The sequence below is a fragment of the Lampris incognitus genome, chromosome 2, assembly GCF_029633865.1.
Source record: "Lampris incognitus isolate fLamInc1 chromosome 2, fLamInc1.hap2, whole genome shotgun sequence".
In the NCBI taxonomy this organism is placed as follows: domain Eukaryota; kingdom Metazoa; phylum Chordata; class Actinopteri; order Lampriformes; family Lampridae; genus Lampris; species Lampris incognitus.
The window spans coordinates 7,435,133-7,454,324 of record NC_079212.1 but is presented as its reverse complement, the minus strand read 5'-3'; the positions used below and the strand labels follow the sequence as shown (position 1 = coordinate 7,454,324).

Genomic DNA, 19,192 nt, shown 5'->3' with positions numbered 1-19,192 from the left:
GGATAACAGGCCTGGCGAGCCTTAAGAGCCTGGGTGCCATTGTCTTTACTGGCTCCATTTCCACCTTCCTGTTTACATATTTCTTCCCTGCTGGCTCGCAGTTTCTCTCCCTTTTGTGGTACGGCGTTGTAACGCTCCAACTGATTTTTGGTGCATTACGTACAAAAGAACAGAAAATTAGGGTGGAGGTGATTTGTGACTGTACGTTGGCTGTCATGTCCCATTTTCATATATGTAATATAGCATCTGTTGTTAAAGGAAAGACAGTTCAGTCTGGACAAACACGGGCAGCCAGCAGATTCCTGAAACCACAACATCATGACCACGGGGTATGAAGCGATGTGTGTGTGTGTGTGTGTGTGTGTGTGTCTCTCTCTCTCGGGAGTAGAGTACTGACAAACTCACCCTGAGAGCATGTATGACCACATCCTGAGCCTCCAGCTCTCCTTCTAGTATACTGAGGAGAGTCAGCAGCTCCGCCCTGCTCAGAGCATCCACATTCATCTCCTCCTGCAGAGAGACAGAGACAGAGAGGGAGGGAGACAGAGAGAGAGAGGAAGGGAGACAGAGAGGGAGAGACAGACAGAGAGAGAGACAGACAGACAAAGAGAGACAGTCAGACAGACAGACAGACAGACAGAGACAGAGACAGACAGAAAGACAGACAGAGACACGGAGACCGAGAGGGGGGGGGAGAGACAGAGAGAGAGAGAGAGAGAGACAGAGCGAGAGACAGACAGTCAGACAGACAGAGACAGACAGACAGACACAGAGAGAGAGGGATGGAGACGGAGAGAGAGGGAGGGAGACAGAGAGGGAGAGACAGACAGAGAGAGAGACAGACAGACAAAGAGAGACAGACAGACAGACAGACAGACAGACAGACAGAGAGACAGAGAGAAAGACAGACAGACAAAGAGAGACAGTCAGACAGACAGACAGAGACAGACAGACAGACAGACAGACAGAGACAGACAGACAGACAGAGACACAGAGACCGAGAGAGGGGGGGGGGGAGACAGACAGAGAGAGAGAGACAGAGCGAGAGACAGACAGACAGAGACAGACAGACAGAGAGAGAGAGAATGGTGGACAGAAGGAGGTTGTTTTTAGAGGTATTACGGGGAAAGTAAATCAAAGGAACTCATCAAACTTCACAAAACAGCACAGCCAGTTCCTGTGAACGATACAGCCAGACAGTCCAGCAGCAAGACCCATCACCCAGCTTCTGTCTCCGTAAGACTGGAACCAATCAGCACCTCCTGATCCCGTATCACAACCACACCTCGATGCTGGTTTGATATCTACTGTGAGTTTTCAAATACCACGATGCAATGATTATAGTGGTAACATGTATATTGAAGCTCCATCTGCTTATCTACTGTGAAGTGTGAAAACTGCAACAATCCAAAGAAAATGTCCCACAAAACCCCCAAAACCACAAAACCCAAACCACAAAACCCACATCTACACACGTGCAAACCATGACATCAAACCTCGTCCCAGCATCTGTTCATTCATATCAAATCTGTTCCGATATTAGAATCATCACGGCTGAGCATGGTCATGTCACACTGGATCCACCCCCCCCCACCCTCCACCCTCGCCCCACCCGCTCCCGGTCAGACCGGAAGAACCGCTGTTCAACTGCCCGTGCATGTGACTCGGTGTCAGACAGCACTTAACGGGACAGGATACGCCAACGCAGGCCCAGTCTCCTGCAGACGTTGGTCCAGCTGCCCCGGGGTCCCGTCTGCGGCCCTGCAGACCCCCGCTGGACCTCATAAACAGGAAGTCATTAGTGTATCTGAATTCCAGGTCCCTGCGAGAGACCAAACCAACCGTCCGCTGTGACAGACTGACGTGGTCCGAATACCAACAGGGCCGCAGGCCGCCAGCACTTATCTTTATCATCTGTTCAGCTACAGATTCTTTTGTTTATTACACTGATTGTCTAGAAAATGCCAAAATTAACGACCGACACCCATCATGCGCGGGCGGCACGGTGGTTAGCACGGTCGCCTCACAGCAAGAAGGTCCTGGGTTCGAGCCCCGCGGTAGTCCAACCTTGGGGGTCGTCCTCTGTGGGGCTGCAACGATTAGTCGACATAATCGACGACGTCGATCATAAAAACTCGTCGACGCAGAATTTTAGCTTCGACGCGTCGTATAAAAACAAGCAGAGCCAGTAACGTTAACTCAAAACCGCACAAATGTTCATTTGTAACTGCAATGCCCTATAGGAAGTGCTGGGGGCAGTATCGCTTCCATCGTCTGATATAACTGCATTTTGCATGAACGACGAAGAAAAGAAGAAAGCGTATGAACGATGGCGGAAAGGAGAGCGAATGAGGCTAATGAAGAGCAAAAACCAGCGAGACCGAGACTATCAAAAGTCTGGGAGTATTTCACAGATGACAAGCCAAAGAAGTCAGTTAAATGCAGAATATGCAAAGCCGAATTGGCATTCCACAGCAGCACTACGGCGATGCACGAGCATTTGAAACGCAAGCACCCTGAAGCCACGATGATTGCTACTTCGGATCATGGGTAAGTTTAGCTAGTTAGCCACAGTATCGTAATGTTTACGTTAGCTTAAGTTACATGTTGTAAAACAGAACGTCTCAAGGGTGATGCTTGCTAAGCGAACGCTATTTCAGTTATGTGGATTCTGCGTATCCACCAACGAGCTGTATGTAACATTAGCTAAACAGCACCAAGCTTGCAGCGTAGCACACTACAGCTTAGAGTTGTTTAGCTCCGTCATTTATCACCGAGTGTCGTGTTTTTGCAGACTGGAGTATTAACTAGCTAAGTTAAGTTTGCTAACGTTAGCTAAATGTTAACGAGTTCTAACATTCACTGACTGCAGTAACTTACTGCGCTATGGGCTCCAAGTTTCTTTTTTTTTCAGTTGAAAAAAATTGAACTTTTTGGGCTAAAACGCAGGCAAGACTGCAGAGACGGGGAACGTTAGCACCATCTAACATTAGCTAGCTATCTTACTTAGCTAGTCAATCTGCAGTCTGCAAAAACATGACACGGTACTAACGTGAGCTGTCTGTAGCCTAGACAGTCAACTAGCTTTCCCAGTGCGCTCTAATCAGCTGTAGCTTGTCGTAGCGTTAGCTAGTTAGACTGGGTTGGAGCATATCAATAATTCAGTTGTAAGATATTTATTCATTTAAATGGTTTAATTGGTATTAGTCAGTACACTAAGATAAACTGATACCATAGCCTACAAATTGTGATGATAATTAATACAGCTTTCTGTTTTGTTCTCTTTCTATTTTAGTACTAAGCAAAGGCGTGTGGATGAGTTCATCCTGAAGAGAGGCTCATGCACCCCTCAAATGGCTGGAGTCTTAACAGAGAGCATCCTCAACATGCTCGTCAATGACATGAGACCAATATCCATGGTTGAAGATGGGGGATTTAAGCAGATGGTCACCACATTCCATCCAGGTTACACCTTACCTTCCAGAACTCATTTTACTAAGCTTATGGAGGGAAAGTATGAAGCTACTTTTGGTAAGGTTAAAGATGCTCTTAAAGCAACCAAGAACAAGATTGCCCTGACAACTGATGCCTGGACCAGTGTCGCGACAGAGGCATATCTTGGCATCACCTGTCACTTTATAAGTGATGACTGGGAGCTCACTAGCTTCTGCCTTACAACCATGCCACTCGAAGAACGGCACACTGGACCCAACATTGCTGCATGGATTGAGCAGGCTGTGGAAAGGTTTGAGATCCCTCCAAGCAAGATTGTGGCAGTTGTTCATGACAATGGCTCCAATGTCGTACTGGCTGCAAACATCTTGCAGGAAAAACATGGGTGGGTGTCTATCCGCTGTGCAGGCCACACTTTACAGTTGGTGATCAATCGTGCACTGAAACACCCTCAGATCAGTAAAGCACTGGGAGCAGCGAGGTGTCTCGTCGAGCACTTTAAAAGGAGCAAACTGGCTTCAAGCAAGCTTAAGACAAAGCAGAAACAGATGGGGACCCCGGAACACAAACTTGTCCAAGATGTCTCTACCAGGTGGAACAGCACCTATTATATGGTGACTCGCATGCTGGAACAGAGATGGCCACTGACTGCGACTCTGTCTGACCCGGCAGTAACACAGAGAGGGAAACAATACCTAGACCTCAAAGCTGATCAGTGGACCCTGCTAGATCAACTGGCCAAAGCTCTCCAGGCCTTTGAATGTGCCACTGTCTACTTGAGTGGTGAAAGCTATGTGACAGCCCCCACCCTGCCTCCACTAGTCAGAGGGCTTTTGAAGTCCACCCACACTGCCTATGAGACCCACGATTTCGAAAACTGAAATTCCTGACATCGGAGGAGAGGTTCAGTGTTCAGAATAAAGTACAATCTCTGGCCCTACAGTCCAAGGATGGGAGTACTTTGAATAACCAGCACACCAGTGGGAATGAAGAAGCCACAGCAGCATCAGCTGACAAGGATGCCACAGACTCAGCTGAGGGAACTACAAATAGGTCTGTTTCAGCTCTCGATTCACTGCTTGGATGTGACTCAACAGACAGTGACAGTGAGACCAATGATGAACAGGATGCGCGCAACCAAGCGATCAGTAATGAAGTGCTGATGTACTTCGGAGAGCAGCCCCTCTCAAAGACAGAAAGTCCCCTGTCTTGGTGGAAATTGAATGAGGCAAAGTATCCAACCCTTGCATCACAAGCCAAATCGTTTTGTGTATTCCAGCTACTTCTACTCCCTCTGAGCGTCTCTTCTCAGCAGCTGGGAACATCGCCTCAAAGAAGAGAGCCAGCCTCACTCCAGAGCACGTCGACATGCTCACGTTCCTGCACTGCAATTTAATGTGTTTATGAACTGCAGGAGATCAGAGTAAGACACACATATACACACACACAGCTCCTCTCACTCACACACAGCAAACAAAAGACCTACAGGTCTGTCCGAGCTGACTCATTCTCCCCTCCTGTTGGAGATGGTGGAGCCTAGTGAGTGGATCCACGTCCCCCTCCTGCACCAGGTTAACAGCCCCATCAGAACCGCGGTGCTGGGGCAGAGGCTGCTATTTTGAGTTACTTTAAAACATTATTTGCACATGATCTTTACGTTTTGACTTGCACTTTAATTTGTATTATTTAATTTATTTATTTTGTTTTTATTATGATTGATAATGCATTACTTTCATTTGTATTATTTCATGTATTTATTCAGTTTTCATTATGATTGATGATGCATTTGATTAAACAAGTAGCTCCAAAACAATTTCCAAATTCAAATGTTTCATGAGTCATTATTTTAATTCGCTATGGGATCATGTTATGTTAAGGCAGAGAGACACAGGGCGACATTCACAAGTGTGCAGACTTAAGCGTGTGAGGTAAAACGTGCACTGGAGCCCGGAAGAGGATCCGCGCCCTCAGGAAGCAGAGATGGAGGGTGTGAAAGAAATAATCGTTAGATTAGTCGACTAATCGAAAAAATAATCGACAGATTAGTCGACTACCAAAATAATCGTTAGTTGCAGCCCTAGTCTGTGTGGAGTCTGCATGTTCTCCCCATGTCTGCGTGGGTTTCCTCCGGGGGGCTCCGGTTTCCTCCCACAGTCCAAAGACATGGAGGTCAGGTGCCAGGGTGTCTCCCCGCCTGCCGCCCAGTGACTGCTGGGATAGACTCCAGCATCCCCGCCACCCTGAGAGCAGGATAAGCGGTTCGGATAACAGATGGATGGACCAGCAGCAGGAAAAAAAGGAAAAAAATCCGGGTAGCGTGGCGGTCTATTCCGTTGCCTACAACACGGGGATCGCCGGTTCGAATCCCCGGGTCACCTCTGGCTTGGGAGGACGTCCCTACAGGCACAATCGGCCGTGTCTGCAGGCGGGAAGCAGGATGTGGGTATGTGTCCTGGTCGCTGCACTAGCGCCTCCTCTAGTCAGTCGGGGTGCCTCTTAGGGGGGGGGATAGCATGATCCTCCCATGCGCTACGTCCCCCTGGTGAAACTCCTCACTGTTAGGTGAAAAGAAGCGGCTGGTGACTCCACATGTATGGGAGGAGGCCTGTGGTAGTCTGCAGCCCTCCCCGGATGGGCAGAGGGGGCGGAGCAGAGACCGGGACGGCTCGGAAGAGTGGGGGCCGATCGGCTCCGTGCATAGCCGTAGTCCACTGACGTCCGGTTTCTACTGCAGCGGTCCCGCCGGTTTCCTGTTCGGCGTTTGATTCACCAGGGTAAATCTTGCAGGCGTCGCGAAAAATACGCCATTGTCAGTAGCACACGCCAACAAACAGGAAACCGGCATGACCGCTGCAGTAGAAACCGGACGTCGGCGGACTACGGCTATGCACGGAGCCGATTGGCCGGATCCAACTGGGGAGAGAAAGTGGTGTTATGACAACATGAAGCACAGAAAGGAAACTTTAACGTCTACGAAGCTTTCACCAGCCAATCTTCGGTGTTGGTACTAAGTAGACGACGAGCAGAACGAGGTTCTCCGCGCACCGCAAGCGCAGGAGGGATGCAAAAGGAGGAAAACCTCGACACGTCCGAAGAGAAGCTCTACGCAACCACGGCATGTTGGGTAACGGTGTTGCTTGGGGAACGTCTATAACGACTACAGATTAACGACAAAAGCACTAGTCGGCAGCTCCAGACGGATCGGAGCAATTCTTCTATTCCCTCCCTGAGGTTTCTTCCTATTTTTCCTCCCCTTTAAAGGGTATTTTAGGAAGTTGTTCCTTCCCAGATAGCGTCCGGATGTGGGCCACTTCAGGCAAAAATGGATCACTGGCGGCCTTCTTCTGGCCCCGACAAACTGGACCTGAGCCTGAAGTGGCCCACGTATAACAACAAATATGGCCCAAATATGCCGAAACAAATGTGGCCTTTTTTGGCAAAGATGCGGCGCTCTGGGCAACATGTGATCTGGATGTGACCCTGAAGTGGCCCGTGTGGTGAATGGTGAATATGGTCCAAATATCACAAAACAAATATGGCCCACCTTTGGCAAATATGTGGGACATGCGGCATTGCTACGGCTTGGTTCTGGCCCAGATCTGGCAAACAGGAGCGGACCGCCCAAACGCCGTCATTCCATGCGGTATGTGGGCCGGATGAGGTGTCGGGTGTGGGACGGGTCCGGGCCACAGCAGTTTTGCTATCTGGGTTATCTGATGTGAGGGTCTAAGGACAGGAAGTTGTGTTGCTGTGCAGCCCACTGGGACGGATTTGTGATATCGGGCTATGGAAATAAAACTGGATCGACTTGTACGTCCGATGTGGTCGGCCTCGTCGTGCGGCTCAGCGTCCACGTCGTCCCGTGATTCCCACCCCGCTGGCAGGCCGGCTCTGCCCGAGTCACACGAGCACACCGCACAATACTTCACACGGATGACGACGTCCTCCTGAAGGAGTCAGGGGTGTTCAAGTGTAGAGCAACAACAGGCCCGACTCAGTCTTTCTGTCTCGTACCACGTCAGTGACGTCATCGGCATTTTACAATAATGCACAGAAAGACGTGACAATCTGTAAGGAAATAAGGCTGAAAGACTGAACAAACAACAACACTGCCATGTTTTTGCTAATGGCAACAGGCCAAGTGTTGCAATATTAAAGAAGAGCTTTGCCAGAAACCTGCAGCGTTTAGCTCCCAAAGCCCCTTTTACTGAGAAACGATCACTCGCAATGAACAGGGTGTTTCCAGAAGAGGAAAAGAAGCTTTCTGCAAAGAAGTCCCTAAAAGAGGCTAAACTGGGGGGGCGTAGCGGTCTATTCCGTGGCCTACCAACACGGGGATCGCCGGTTCGAATCCCCGTGTTACCTCCGGCTCGGTCTACAGACACAATTGGCCATGCCGGCAGGTGGGAAGCCGGATGTGGCCCAGGTAGCGAAGTTGCTGTGGCCCAAACCCGTTCCGCATCCGACACCTCATCCGGCCCACACACCGCGCGGAATGATGGCATTTGGGTGGGCCGCTCCCGTTGGCCAGATCTGGGCCAGAACCAAGCCGTAGCAATGCCGCATGTGCCACATATTTGCCAAAGGTGGCCCATATTTGTTTTGTGATATTTGGGCCATATTCACCATTTACCACACGGGCCACTTCAGGGCCACATCCAGATGACATGTTGCCCAGAGCGCCGCATCTTCACCAAAAAAGGCCCACATCTGATTTGGCACATTTGGGGCCATATTTGCTATTATACACGTGGGCCACTTCAGGCTCACATCCATTTTGTCAGGGCCAGAAGAAGGCCACCAGTGCCGCATCCCTGCCCGAAGTGGCCCACATCCGGATGCTATCTGGGTGGGTATGTGTCCTGGTCGCTGCACTAGCACCTCCTCCGGTCGGTCGGGGCGCCTGTTCGGGAGGGGAGGGGGAACTGGGGGGCGCTACGTCCCCCTGGTGAAACTCCTCACTGCCAGGGGAAAAGAAGCGGCTGGTGACTCCACATGTGTGGAAGGAGGCATGTGGTAGTCTGCAAACCCCCCCCCCCCCGGATCGGCAGAGGGGGTGGAGCAGCGACCGGGACGACTCGGAAGAGTGGGGCTACATCCTTCCTTTTTAGATGTGCTAGAATAAATTTCTCTTCTAGCGTAGTCACCAAACAACTTTTCCAACACCACCGATGAGCCCAGTTTGCCTCCCCTTGCATCCTCTGCACGGTGACTGTTGCACATGTGTGTGTCTACTGCAATGTCAGGTCTGCTACTGCTCCGCCCTGCTGGCAAGCTGCACTGTGTGTACTTGCTGTGTACCATTAGCTGGATATACTACATTTGCACGACTGGCCTCGTCACCTCATCTAGTCAGCGTGGTCGCTTTGTAGAAAAGTGCTAAGGGGTGTTGAAGCCGAGTGCAGAGTTTACGGCCCTCATTGTCCAGGGGACATTTTCTTCCACAGACCAACCTCAGTGCCTTCTGTGGCTCACCGCTCTTTCACAACACAGAGGAGGAGAGCAAATGAAGGCTTGGCGTCTTATTACCACCTCCGGCTATGCAGTACACAACCCGTGGTGCTGCATGCATCTGTACACACACACACACACACACACACACACACACACACACACACACACACACCTAGTAAAGTGCTGGATGGTGTGTGTGGTTAAGCAGGTGGCAGTAAACAAGGGGCAAACGTCTCATGACGTCACCAGAGATGTGAGCAACGCACACTGGTCAGTTCTCAGCACAGCTAGAAACTCGCGTGGACTTCGTATTCCCACCCTGGCTCCCTGGAAACCGGTGCGACTCCCCAACATTCCTGGGATGCCCACACCATGGGAATCCTCACACAGGCCTAAATCCCCGAATCCCACTCTCAGCCAACTGGTCTGGACTAGCACGTGGTCCCGCGTAGTTTTGGCCTTGTCGGACTGTGCGGTCACCCGCTCCGGCCTCCAGTGGGACCCCGAGTCTGATCTTCGCACGTGGGTGGCCTTGCCCCAAGCAGCCTTGGCGCTCATTTAAATAATACCTGCGCAACGGGACGAATAAAGGGACCCGCAGCTCAGCGGAATAACGTCACGCCCTCTTCGCGGTAGGTTTTGAGTGACAGTCAGTGCCACGAGATCACCTTGCTCCCCGCTGTCTGTCAACTGCGCATGCAGCTCCAGGTCCACACGCGCTGTCCTGCGCCTCTCTTGCTTCTGTCCGTCCCAGCAGAGTCGCGTCTATCACAAACCCGACAGCTCCGCCGGACCAGAAGCAAAGGAGGTGCACATGGCAGACCGCGCGCTGCAGGAGGAACTCGGCAAGATCCACCTGCCGTCTCGGCTCTATTGTCTGATACCAGGCGCGCGCGCGCGCGCGCGCACTACACGCACGCACACACCTTGACTGAACACAAATTGCCCAAATCAGTGCTGCATCAATATCTGCGCACTCATTCACTTGCCCTTTAATGGACTCTAATGGACCCGGACCCTGTGCCGGACTTGACGCTGAACGTGTCTCTGCCGGCGGTCTGAACTGGCGATAAATCACAATGTTGGCCAGATCATTTCAAAGCATGTACAGGACGCGCCTCGGATGTTCGGTTCCTCCCAGCCCCGCACACCGACACGGCCAGAAACACGTCGCGTATCAGCTCGGACCGGATTACTGTTCCACGCTGCCTGGAAACGGTACCTGGCCGACCCCCCGCAAACCCGGGCAAAAGTAGAAATCCGCGTCCGCTCTCCCCGCTCAGCCTACCTTCATGCGCTCCGCGGCGGCGGCGGCGGCATCAAGTTTCAGCCAAATCCCGAGCGGAGCTTCAGCTTCACCTCCGACCACCTCCGCTCACCGGCTGCGCGTTCCGACTGGCAGGCGGACGCCGAGCCACACAGCCGCTGATTGATGGCGCGGCGAGCCAGCGGGTGTGGCGTAGTGCGGCGGTCTGACCAATGGGTGGGCGGGTAGGGCGTCGGGGGCGGGCCCGTGGGCGGGCCCCCGACGTCTGGTGCTGAAAGCTCTTTGTTTAGGACGTCCAGAATCACAAGTGTTCCGCTCCGCAGCCCCTCTCTCGCCCTGGTTCTCCTCCGGACGCTGGAACCAGATCTCCGATACGTTGTCATATTTCTTTGTCTCGTCTTTTGTCATTTTTTTTGGCGCTCAGCCGGGGATTTTGGGTTTGGCCGAGTCAAAACAAAACCACGCATAGCTCGCCACTTACATGCGTGAGACTGCCCATTTAATGACCACGTGTGACCCACTCGGGGTGTTCTGCAGACCTTTTGTAAAATGTCTTCTGAAAACGGGGCTTTTTTGGGGTGGGGGAGGGGGGGGACTCAAGCGCGCGCGCGGCTTTCACTTGGTGTTTTACTGCCCCCCAGCGGCCAGACGACAGCGACACAGCCCAAAGCGTAGGACCGGTAGATGGACGTAAAACACTTTTTTTTTATTGAAATTGTACAATCCAAAATTATCGTAGGTACAGATATGAAGTCAATGTTTGTATTTACGTAAAAAAAAAAACAGCAAAATTCAACACAGCAGGAAAAACAAACAAACACATAGCCTGGCCACCTGGCCAATTAGAGGGGAAAAAACAGCTTGAATGCTCAAAACAAATAAACGATATTATAAGATGAGGTTATAGATTATACAGAAAAAAAAATATCAGGGTAAAAAAAAGCTAGATTACCCCAAGTTTATGGGGTGTCAAGTGACCGCAGTTCCTAGTTTAAAGAAGGGGCCCCGTGTTTTATGAAACCTGGTGGTTGGACCCTTTATGACACATCTTATTCTCTCCATCTTGGTCAAATACAAGATGTCCCTGAGCCGCAGAGAGTGAGGTGGAGGAGAGGGAGATCTGCCCCGTAATAAAACGCGGCGTCTGGCCAGAAGAGCTGTGAAAGCCACCAGGTCTGCTTCATGTGATGGTCATGGCAGGTCAGCAGGGGGGGGGGACACCAAAGCCAGCTGTTAAAGGTGGCATCTCAACACTATTTGAAACTGACTTACAAATGTCTGACCAAAAACTGAATAGGGAAGGGCGGGACCGAAACATGTGACTACACTATATGTGGTCAGGGCCCTGATGGCCTCTGTCACAGGTGGGATCAATGTTATCGTAGATCTTAGCTAAGCTAACTTTAGTTAAATGTGTACGGTGTACAATTCTACCCGGAACCAGTCCACGTCTAGCACCAACTGAAGAGGAGTGGACCCGCCGTAGAACTACTACATCCCACTGGCCCTCTGTGAGCTCTGCTCCCGGGTCCTCCTCCCATCCCCTCTTCATATGCGGTGATGAAGAGGGGCGCAGTGAGGAAATCAGACAGCAGACATAATCCCCTTTGTGCAAGGTGAGGGTCTTACAAAGGGGTCAGCAGGACTGGCATCCGGGAGACTGGGGAACTGAGAACTCATATTATGGACAAAACTATGGATTTGCAAGTATCTAAAACAAAAATAATGTGGTTTTAAGAGTGAATATTTCTCAGATAGTTGTTCGAATGACGCACATACGTTTCCTGTATATGCAAACCTCTGAATGCTCTGACAGCCAGAGCAGGCCGGAGGAAAAAGGCGTGTTAATGGACAGTCCAACTGGCAGGCAGCGGTGTGAAACTACCGATGTGGCAAGTTCCCAACGCCCCCTTTGTTTAGAGAAATGTAATCTGTTGAACAGATCTGGTAAAACTGCGGCGGTTTTCTGTGCACATTTAACGCAAGTCTAACGTATAGAAAGTGTAAAGATCATTACTCAGTGCCGCACAAAATAAGCATGAAGAACTGGAATTGTGACACAACTCTGTCACTGTTCTTGTGTTCACTGCCTATGCCAAAGTGGAAGCCCCCCCCCTCCCAATATTAAATAATGATGAATAAAGTAAACATTAATGACAGTAATAATAATTACAAGATGAATGTAAAAATACAAAATACAGCTAAAATAGATCAGAGAGCTTTCCGTGACACACTCAACGCTCCAAACGAGGAGCGTTCAGTCGTCTCACACATTCAGGGCCATGGAGGACAGAGCACCATGTCATCCATTTTAGTAATTAAGTAAAGAGGAATATATATGCCGGTTTCTGGGCTGATCTGCAAATGACAAATTAGATTTTTCCCCCCCCTAGTTTAAGGAGAACCATTATGTCCTCTATCAGGGATGATGACGAAGGGGGTGCAGGGACGAAGGGGGTGCAGGGATGAAGGCGGTGCAGCGGACGAAGGCGGTGCAGGGACGAAGGGGGTGCGCGGACGAAGGGGGTGCAGGGACGAAGGGGGTGCAGGGACGAAGGGGGTGCAGGGACGAAGGGGGAGCAGGGACGAAGGGGGTGCGGGGACGAAGGGGGTGCGGGGACGAAGGGGGTGCAGGGACGAAGGGGGTGCAGCGGACGAAGGGGGTGCGCGGACGAAAGGGGTGCAGGGACGAAGGGGGTGCAGGGACGAAGGGGGTGCAGGGACGAAGGGGGTGCGGGGATGAAGGGGGTGCAGGGACGAAGGGGGTGCAGGGAGGAAGGCGGTGCGGGGACGAAGGGGGTGCAGCGGACGAAGGGGGTGCAGGGACGAAGGGGGTGCAGGGACAAAGGGGGTGCAGCGGACTTCCCAAGAAGTAATATCCTTCTGGGAGCAAGATGAGAATTGTAATCGATAATGGTTAGCCGCCTCGGGCACTCCAAAAGTAGCTATCCCTGCACCAGGTAGGACCTCCACTTCAACGACCTCAGAAACTATTCCAAAGAAGGAGGCCACAACATTATCCCGTTAGGGCATGACCAGAGGGTGTGTGTCAGGCGAGCTGGGGATTGTGCACGGCGGTCACACTTGTCATTTACTTCAGGGGAAACATTTGAAAACTCGAATTTGGAGGGATGAATTCGATGTAGAAGAAAGAAGAAGGCCGCTTTATTTTGACACTGTGTGCTTACAACAAATGTCTTCTCTGGGTTTAACCCACTGTAGCGGTCTCAGGAAGTCAGACACTTTTCTGTTGTTGCGGTTTTTATTTTATGTTCTGCTAAAAAATATCCATGATTATTTTAGTGCAAGGCTTTTCAAACGTGACGACAATAATACTGGTTAAAAAAAAGTATAGGTCACATGATTTCGCAGTGAGTTCAGAGTTCATCTACATCAGTGTTGCTCAACCGGGGGTCCGCGGACCCCTAGTGGTCCGTGGTGTAATTGCAAGGGGTCCGTGAAAATAAAATATCTTTAAAAAAAAGATCCTATGACATTTATAGAAATAGGATTATTTTACTCACATGTGACTGAGACCTTTATCTACCTAAACTATAAAGGGTAACAGGGCTTTTTTCTCTAATTACATCTGTTTCACAAGTGTAATTTATTGTATTTTAATAAGAGATCTCGCCAGGGATTTCAACCCACTTGAACGTTCCCACATTCCTACCCCTGACACAACCAAAAAGTGGAAACATCTGGACAGCCTAGCACATGAGATACCAGAGCTGATGGATTGTGAGTTTGGATTGCTAATAGGCTATGACTGCTCCAGAGCATTAGCACCAAGACAAGTAATCACGGGGGGAGATTACGAGCCATATGCCATTAAGACAGACCTAGGTTGGAGCGTTGTCGTTGGCACACCACAGGACGTGAAGTCAACAGATGTGACAGGTCTGTGTCATCGGATATCTGTTAAGGAACTTCCACCGATGACACCAGCCGCTGTCATCAGAGCCCTAAAATCAGACTTTAAAGACACAAACCCCGGGGAAAAAAGCATATCACAAGATGACATACAGTTCCTACAGACCCTAAATGGAAGAATACACCAGAACACGGATGGTCACCTGGAAATGCCCCTTCCCTTTAAGACACGCCCACAACTCCCAGACAATAAGCAGCTGGCTTTAGTGCGACTGAAGCACCTGAAAAGAAAACTTGAGGAAAAACACAGATTCAAGGGCAACCCTGAAGTCAAATCGACACAAGTACTACAAACTGAAGTAGTAGAAGAGGACCATTTTTTGAAGAGATTTGAACGGTTCTCAGCAAGATTGAGATGGCTTGGACATGTGGGGAGGAGAAATGCTGAGTATATTGGGAGAAGGATGCTGAATATGGAGCTGCCAGGGAAGAGGAGAAGAGGAAGGCCAAAGAGGAGGTTTATGGATGTGGTGAGGGAGGACATGCAGGTGGCTGGTGTGACAGAGGAAGACGCAGAAGACAGGAAGAAATGGAAACGGATGATCCGCTGTGGCGCCCCCTAACGGGAGCAGCCGAATGTAGTAGTAGATTTGAACGGTTCTCAAAATGGCACACAGCACTGAATGTTGTTGTCTGGATCCAGCGTCTAGCAAAAAGAGACAAAACAGCCTAGCCCATAAATGTGGAAGACGGAAGAAACGCAAGTCTTGTGCTTGTGAAATTAGCACAAAGGGTTGTCTTCAAAGAAGAAATACAGGCACCGAGACATGGCAAACTGCCACACAGCCATCAGTGGCACCAGCTTGATCCAGTATTGAAAGATGGTGTTCTCAGGGTGGGAGGGCGTTTAAAGAGTGCTTCCTTACCCCTCGACTTGAAGCATCCAGTAATCCTGCCACAGGATGGCGTAGTCACACGTCTGATCCTAGCGCACTACCATGACAAAACTCAGTACCAAGGCAGAGGACTAACGTTAAATGAACTAAGAGCAAATGGTTATTGGTGGGGGCGAAGCTGTGACAAACCACATTAAACAGTGTGTCACATTCAGGAACGTTCACAGGCCTACAGAAGAGCAAAAAATGGCAAATCTACCCGCTGACCATGCCGATCCCTCACCACCATTCACCTACTGTGGAATGGATTGTTTTGGACCATTTTACACAAAGCAAGGTCATAAAGAGCATAAGAGATATGGTCTCATACTCACCTGTCTGTCCCCAAGGGCAGTTCACATAGAAATGTTGGAGGATCTAACAACTGATGCTTTCCTGAATGCCTTGCGGTGTTTCATAGCCATCCGTGGAGCTGTAAGACAAATCAGATTGGATCAAGGGACAAATTTTGTTGGGGCAAACAACAAACTAACAAAGGCATTCAAGGAAGTGGACAAAGACAGACTGGCTGCTTACCTGGCTGAAAAGCAGTGTGACTTTACTATGAACGTACCTGATGCCAGTCACATGGGAGGTGTTTGGGAACGGCAGATTAGGAGAGTAAGGAGCGTGCTGAGCTCGGTCCTCTCAGAGAGAGCTGGAAGATTAGATGATGCTTCGTTGAGAACATTTTTCTCTGAAGCCATGTCAGTTGTAAATAGCTGCCCACTCACCACTGACAGTATCAATGACCCCAAAAGCCTAGAGCCACTTACCCAAACCATCTAGTTGCCATGAAGGCCTCAGTCCCGCTGCCTCCACCAGGAAGGTTTGTGGTGCAAGATCTGTATGCCAGAAAAAAGTGGCGCAGAGTACAATACTTAACAGAGCAATTCTGGAGGAGATGGAGGAAGGAATATCTCGCGAACATCACCCTCAGACAACGCCGGCAATCGCCAAGACGAAATGTGAAGATTGGAGATGTCGTTGTCAAAGAAAATGAGATCTCCCACACTGAGTGGAAATTAGGTGTTGTACTTGATGTTTGCAAAATGACGACGGATTGGTGAGAAAAGCCACCATACAAATAGGAAATAGAAAGCTAGGGAAAGAAGGTCAACGCCTCAATCCATCCGTTCTTGAACGTCCTATACATAAGTTGGTGGGTACTTGTAGAAAACAGCCAAATCTAGTTCCAATTGAACTAGACTCTAAACACTTCATACACTTGACACAACCGCACAATAGTACCTGTGTCTCCAATTAAGTGTGCAGAAAGGGTCGAGTTCATATAGTGCGGTTTAACAAGAGTTGAACAAGAGTTGTTATAAACAGTAAGTTGATTCTGGAAATTACTAAATTTAGTTAATAGTGGCATCATAAATCAGTAATTTGGTGGGAGTGGAGCAGTCTCAGAAAGTGAGACAGTTTTTTTTGTTGTGATTTTTATTTTATGTTCTGTTAAAAAATATACATGATTATTTTAGCGTAAGGCTTTTCAAACGTGATGACAATAATACTGGTTAAAAAAGTATAGGTCACATGATTTCACAGTGAGTTCAGAGTTCATCTACATAATGCATGATGGGTATTTTTGGGTCAAGGAAACGAGGGGCCCACATTCTACATTTGTCTTAAGGTGCACACAGTAATGTTAATTTGATTCTTTTGTTTTTTATGTACTTTTGGACATGGTATTTGATTGAGTAATTGTTTTTGATGGTATTTCTGTTGGACATGTGTTTATGTTCGCTATGTCCATTTATTTATAGTTTTCACGGTGTCGTCTGAGAAAGAAAATAAATGGTCAAAGACATCTGCATGAAGCGTGGCCTTTATTGGACTTGTGTAGCTACACCCATCCTATTGTATAGGAGGAGCAGGCAGCTGCAGCGCCCGGGGAACAACTCCAGTTCTTCTTTCCATTGCCTTGTTCAGGGGCACAGACAGGAGTATTAACCCTAACATGCATGTCTTTTTGATGGTGGGAGGTAACCGGAGCACCTGGAGGAAACCCACACCGACACGAGGAGAACATGCAAACTCCATATAGAAAGGACCTGGGACAGCCTGCAGTTTGCACACAGGACCTTCTCGCTGTGAGGAAACGGTGCTAACCACTGGGCCACTGTGCCGATGTAAAACCTTAAACTGGATAAGACCTAGATGGGCACAGGAGGAAGAGGAGTTGACACATGCAATGGTCCTCTCCCACCAGTCCCAAAATGGAAATTTGACAGAGACAGTGTTGTCCCAGTGGAGGCCTGGGCATGCAGGCATATGGTGTCATCCTCACACTACAAGGTTGCTGAAAGGTTCCCATGAATGTAGGACCAGACTGTAGGACTGCGTGTTGCCGCGTTTGTATATTTGGATAAGAGCTTCGGCTGAAATCACTAAAATGTAAATGTGTATAAGAGGCAATGTGCCCACATTACGTGTCAACCTGCCAGATGTTGACACTCAGAACAGCAGGCAAAGCTGCATTTCTTTGGAGAAGGGGGGTGGGGGTCATCGGCTACTTCACAATGACCTTTGTTGTACTTCGTATAGGCCAGTCATTTCAGAATCAAAATCATGTTTTTTAGCCATGTAGCTTTGCACATATACATGGAATGTGACTCTGGTTTCGTGGCTCTTTCAGTGTACTTAACAGAATAACAACACTATAACCCAACAATCTTCAGATATATACACAGGGACTAACTTAAACAGGTGAAATAAGAGTTGATAGAGTGCAATGGTGCAGAGAATATATTAGAGATGCTGAAATAGATGTTAGCAGGTTACTTACATACATGTGTGGGGTAGATGGACATGACAAAGTGTACCAGTGTACGTACAACATACAGTACAGTATATACAAAATGCTTGGATTTATTTGACAGAGTTAAGCGTTCATTTGAATGACAGCCCACAGAAAAAAAACTTAATATCTGGTAGTTGTGATGATTGGTATTGTATGAGGAAGTCGGGAGTTGCAGAGAAGTATGTAGGAGTGGTGCAGGATATGTATGAGGGAAGTGTGACAATGGTGAGGTGTGCGGTTGGAATGACAGATGGGTTCAAGGTGGAGGTGGGGTTACATCAAGGATCGGCTCTGAGCCCTTTCTTGTTTGCAATGGTGATGGACAGGTTGACAGTCGAGATCAGGCAGAAGTCTCCATGGACGATGATGTTCGCGGATGACATTGTGATCTGTAGCCGAGAGTAGGTGGAGGAGAGCCTGGAGAGGTGGAGGTATGCACTGGAGAGAAGAGGAATGAAAGTCAGTAGAAGCAAGACGGAATACCTATGTGTGAATGAGAGGGAGGACAGTGGAATGGTGAGGATGCAAAGAGTGGAGGTGACGAAGGCATATGAGTTTAAATACTTGGGGTCAACTGTCCAAAGTAATGGGGGGTGCAGGAGAGAGGTGAAGAAGAGAGTGCAGGCAGGGTGGAGTGGGTGGAAAAGAGTGTCAGGAGTGATTTGTGACAGAAGGGTACCAGCAAGAGTTAAAGGGAAGGTTCACAAGTTGGTTGTGAGACCAGCTATGTTATATGGTTTGGAGACAGTGGCACTGATGAAAAGACAGGAGGCGGAGCTGGAGGAGGCAGAGTGGAAGATGCTAAGATTTTCACTGGGAGTGACAAAGAAGGACAGGATTAGGAATGATTATATTAGAGGGACAGCTCAAGGTGGATGGTTTGGACTGGAGACAAAGCAAGAGAGGCAAGATTGAGATGGCTTGGACATGTTTGGAGGAGAGATGCTGGGTATATTGGGAGAAGGATGCTGAATATGGAGCTGCTAGGGAAGAGGAGAAGAGGAAGGCCAAAGAGGTTTATGGATGTGGTGAGAGAAGACATGCAGGTGGCTGGCGTGACAGAGGAAGATGCAGAAGACAGGAAGAAATGGAAACAAATGACCTGCTGTGGCGACCCCTAATGGGAGCAGCCGAAAGTAGTAGTAGTTGTGATGTTTGAGTCGGCCCTGTGATGGACTGCCGGCCTGTCCAGGGTGTCTCCCTGCCTGCAGCCCAACGACTGCTGGGATAGGCTCCAGCACCCCGTGATCCTGATTGGGATAAGCGGCTTGGATAATGGATGGATGGATGTTTTGATGTACAGTGCTCTGTAGTGGCCACCAGAGGGGAGGCGTTGGAAAAGGTTGTGACCATGGTATGATGGGTCTGCAGTCATGTTGCCTGCTATGTCCTGAGTCTGGA

The 19,192-nt window shown here is 49.4% G+C and overlaps 1 protein-coding gene across 3 annotated transcripts in view; it reads right to left on the bottom strand.

The window, feature by feature from the left end:
* LOC130108512 (CTTNBP2 N-terminal-like protein) overlaps positions 1-10,318 on the bottom strand; it is a 50,315-nt gene extending 39,997 nt beyond the window's left edge. For all 3 annotated transcript variants that reach the window (XR_008809887.1, XR_008809888.1, XM_056275476.1), the window contains exons 1-2: positions 10,196-10,318; positions 406-510 (exon numbers count right to left, since the gene is read on the bottom strand). Coding sequence is in view for 1 of the 3 variants with exons in the window: in XM_056275476.1 (XP_056131451.1) it covers positions 406-510; positions 10,196-10,201 (111 nt within the window). In the remaining 2 variants the exon portion in view is untranslated. The remainder of the gene's footprint in view (positions 1-405; positions 511-10,195) is intronic.
* Between the last annotated feature and the right edge of the window lie 8,874 nt (positions 10,319-19,192).